At 30.2% G+C, this 4529-nt stretch overlaps 1 protein-coding gene across 4 annotated transcripts in view; it reads left to right on the forward strand.

The window, feature by feature from the left end:
- The window catches only part of LOC117110672 (cell cycle checkpoint protein RAD17-like), a 17512-nt gene extending 13614 nt beyond the window's left edge, over positions 1 to 3898 (forward strand). For all 4 annotated transcript variants that reach the window (XM_033253441.1, XM_033253439.1, XM_033253442.1 and 1 more), the window contains exons 12-17: positions 1046 to 1134; positions 1772 to 1918; positions 2263 to 2412; positions 2591 to 2711; positions 3170 to 3218; positions 3618 to 3898. In XM_033253441.1, the coding sequence (XP_033109332.1) occupies positions 1046 to 1134; positions 1772 to 1918; positions 2263 to 2412; positions 2591 to 2711; positions 3170 to 3218; positions 3618 to 3819 (758 nt within the window). In that variant the 3' untranslated portion in view covers positions 3820 to 3898. The remainder of the gene's footprint in view (positions 1 to 1045; positions 1135 to 1771; positions 1919 to 2262; positions 2413 to 2590; positions 2712 to 3169; positions 3219 to 3617) is intronic.
- The last annotated feature ends 631 nt before the right edge of the window (positions 3899 to 4529 follow it).

Below are 4529 nucleotides of genomic sequence, written 5' to 3' on the forward strand. Positions count from 1 at the left end.
GTGTATTATGTTATTATACGTTTATTGAAGCATGGAATAACACTTGTTTCCTAATTATTACTTGCACAATTTAAAATATATTATTTCTCCCGATTAAAACTATAGGCCTAACTATTTAAAAAAAAAATTCAAACAACCACTGGACTGGAAATAGGAATGGTTGACAACAGATTTATTTCTAAACAATTCGCTTGGTATTATACGATTGTAATTGAAACAAATCCTTGTTTATTTTCGAATTCAATTTCAGTATAGTAATGTAATAATAGTAACAAACACAATTGTATAGGCTACTGCGTGGATGTGTGGCGTATTGGTAGACTACTCAAAGAAGCAAGAAACACAGAATTTTCATAGGGCCTATATTTTTTCTACTGTAAAACAATCTGACCAGTTTCAGCCACGTCAAAACATGGTACATCATAAAGGCTACGTCATAATTCCCGTATCTGATTGGCTGCTTCTTACGATTTCTGGTCCATAATGCTACGTCTCTTACGAAAGTTGACTTGGAGTCAACTTTCGTAAGAGACGTAAGACAAGGCAACGCAAGTGTGATCACTCAAGCATAAGTCACTGAATCGCGGTTTCCTGTCAAATCGTGGAAAATCGACGTATCGCATGAAAATTCAATACGACGGTTTCCTGTCCAACATTGCTTTGCGACGATTTAACCTTACGTTACGTCGATTTCACAACGCACCAGTCGCAATCGGTTTCCTGTCAAATCGCATTTTGTTACGATAAAACGACGTAGTCGTAAGTAAATCTGCCTTCTTACGTCGACAGGAAACCAGGCTTAAGGTGATTTTCTTGAAATTGTCCATGTTTGTTTTTACTCATATGCTGTGCAAATAAATGCCATTGCTTTGAAGTATAGGTGATGATAGGTTGCTTGTACCTTTGTCATATTAAACATGTTTATTTTGCACAGGGTTCGCAAAACAAACAGTTCAGTAATCAAATTATGTATTTCTAAATTGGTATCTATTTATTTACATGTTTACCATGTAGGCATGACCATTTTTTTTTTCTTTTGATGTAGGAGTTGAACCGAAGATTGATGCAGATAAGCAACATATACCACCTCATTTGCAACATCATGACAGAGATAACTTGAAGTTTAACCCAGAGGTAAATATTTGTTTACTGTAGTTTCTAAATTTTGTAAAGGTCTTCCTAAATGTTGATACCTTTTAATAATGAAAAATGTTTAAAAATTTGCAAATTCTTTTGATTGCGTGAAGCCTGTGGCTATGTTTACATCAGTTAGCCTCCTTATTCCAAATAGCATTGTGGTCATTAGTACTATCGTTATTTATTTAATTTAATTTATTCAACCAACAATAACAATTTACAACACAAATTATAATAACACATAACACAATGGGGCTTTTAGTATAAACATCTCAACTAGTGATAATTATAAATGTTAATACTTTTTTAGAGAAAATAAAAAATTACAAAATTACAAATGACAAAATACACCCAGGATCGAAATTAGAAATTTGCAACAATGATTACCAAAAAATAAATACCCCCAAAAAACTGTACCTATTTCCTTTTGTACAGTACATTTTTTTCTTGTACTCTTACCATAACAGCTAAAAAAATCACACAAAAATTAAATTTGGCCATTATATATAATACCTTGGGATTGGAAATCAAGCACATTTAATAACTATGGGCTACAGCATCACTTAATATTTCATACAGTAGTTGTCATTGTGATATTTTGAACATGTCTTTCATCTTCACTTTTTTTTTTCAGGATGTTATTTGTCAAACTCAAATAAGTAGTGATATGTTCAACCTCTACTTGCATCAGAACTATCTTGAGTTTTACACTCGAGTGGATGATGTAGTACGAGGAAGTGAGTATCTAAGTGATGCAGATCTAATTTCTTCTAATTTTTCAGTAAGTAGCAAATAAATATAAAAAACATTTTACTTTTATGATTTATTAGTACTCTACTAAATGTTTTGCATACATAATTGAAAATTAATATGAAAATGTTATTTAGTATCAAAAATTATGGTTTATTTTCTACTGTAATGGTTTTATGAATTGTCAGTTACAAGCAATGTTGAACAAAACATATTTGTGATTGTTATAAAATTGTGGTGAAAATAAAATGTTGAAAAATGAAACAGACATGTATATTTATGAAAGTTTATTTAATATAGTATATTAAATATGATTCTATAATTTTAATAAATATCAATAAATATCATAAGTAATTCTGACTCCACTCTTCCTAGCATCGTAGTATTTTATCGGAGTATAGCAGTTGTATAGCAACAAGAGGTTTAATACATTGTAACTCATCCAGGAGTCGACACAATACAGCTACAAGTGGCATGGGATGGAAACCTCTACATAAGCCACAATGGTGGCAGGTTGCCAAACAGGTAGACACACTTGTACCTTGTAAAGTTTATGATAATGATTGTAATGATACTGATATGTAAACAATTAATTGTGTAATTTGGACTTACCTAGCTATGGGTGCATTGACCTTATGGTTTTATTTTGTGAGAAAATTTTGGACGTGATTGTATTTAGCACTGTTTTCTGTTGTTTTTCCAGTGCCGTGAGAATACGTTATCAGCGAAAGCATTATTTATTGGTCATTGCTGGACACCAGTAGCATTACACACACAACTATTACCATATTTAAGCCGCATTAATTCGCCATTGAATAACAAAGGTATACCATCACAACTTTATCAGTTAATATATATTTATAATATATATTTATAAATTATATTGATAAGATTAATTATGCTTATAACAAGGATTTATAGATCAATAAAAATATATATAATTTATTAGACCAATAGACTAGTTGTTTTTTTTTTATATTTCTGAATTTTTGTGATACTGATATAATTTTAAACTCAACATCCTAAACATATCATATTGTCAGGCTACTTTAGCAGTATGCCTATATTTAATGCTTGAATAATTTTTATATTAAAAAAAAATGAATTCAGATTAAAAAAACATAATTGATATCAGTACTTACCCTCTTATGTGAATAAAGATTTTATAGATAAAAAGAGAAGTATATATGTATTACCTAACCATGTTTAACTGAATAATTAGTGTATGATTGTTGAATGTTTGAATGAATTTATTGTCTTTAGTCATTGTATTTTTCACTAGGTCAAATTTCTCTTCTTCAAGAACTGAATAGCTTTTCAACATCAACAAGGTCAGTAAACAAGGCTTCTATAAAAACACTGTAAAATAATGTTAATAATTATATAATAGGTTCTAACAAACAAAAAGTGAGAATATCAACACTTACGAAACAAATGTTATAAATCATCATCATTGTTATAGCATTAAGTTCAATATACTGATTGTATGTAATTGTAGATAATCACACTTAGATGTTGTGAGTTTTTGCTTGCTCACTTTAAGGTTCTATTTTTGAATGATTTTTTTAAAAATATAAAATTATAAATTATTCAATAAGTTGATATTTATATTAGCTACTATCCAGCAATTTCTAACCTATACATCCAGCAGATAGGAAGAAAGATATTTTCATCATTGTATAGATAAACCTGTACATAAAACTGATTAGTATCTTTTGCTGCTTTTACAGGGCAAGGGTTGAAAGATTGAATGAAAGAGATGTTGAAACCATGGAAGGGGACGATTCCTGCTCTCAGATTTCTACAGTTTACAATGATTGTAATGATATGGACAGCACTCTGAAGTCGAGTTTATATGATAATGATATACACATTGGAGATTTTGATGATGATAACAACATAGATGATTTTTATGAAGATGATGATTGGTGAAAAATATTTTAATGAGCTTAACAGAAATCGAAGGAAGATATTGAAGAAAATATAAATTATTATTTCCATTCGGAATGCTTGTAGAAATTGTCAGAAAATTATGAATTATATTTTTGGAGACAAAATATATGTTGTACATATTAATTTTCTATGGCCTTTTTCTGCACCTCTTTTCCTCCAGTTTTTTAATATTAAAGACAGGCTCAGGAGGGAAAAAATGTTATGTTCTACAACTGATTTTTCTAAGGGGTCATTCAAGCATTATGTAACACATTTTTTGGCAAATATTGACACCCCCACCCCCATAACACTCTGTAACACTTTTCCAAACCCCCTCTAAATGTTATGTAACTCTAAAATCAGATGAACAACATTAAGTATCAGGATAAATGTCCTCCACTACAAATTTGTCCTACACTACAAATTTGTAGGATGTTTTGTTATTTTTTGATATGGTACAGTAGATGTAACTTCATTGTTTATTGATTTCCTAAATTCAACACAACTGTGTTACATTACATTGTATTACACTGATGTAATATGTTTCAATAAAGTAATATCATACAAGTTTGAATATTTAATATTTCTTCTCTTCCCATGAAAATTAATTTTGTTATGTAACTCTTCAAGCAACACCCCCTTCCCTCACCCCTATGTCACACACTGTAACATTTTCCACTATACCCCCACCCCCCCTCTGCGTTACATAA

This window comes from Anneissia japonica, unplaced genomic scaffold (assembly GCF_011630105.1).
Source record: "Anneissia japonica isolate Jap-2015-1 unplaced genomic scaffold, ASM1163010v1 scaffold287587_len645178_cov120, whole genome shotgun sequence".
Classification (NCBI taxonomy): Eukaryota; Metazoa; Echinodermata; class Crinoidea; order Comatulida; family Comatulidae; genus Anneissia; species Anneissia japonica.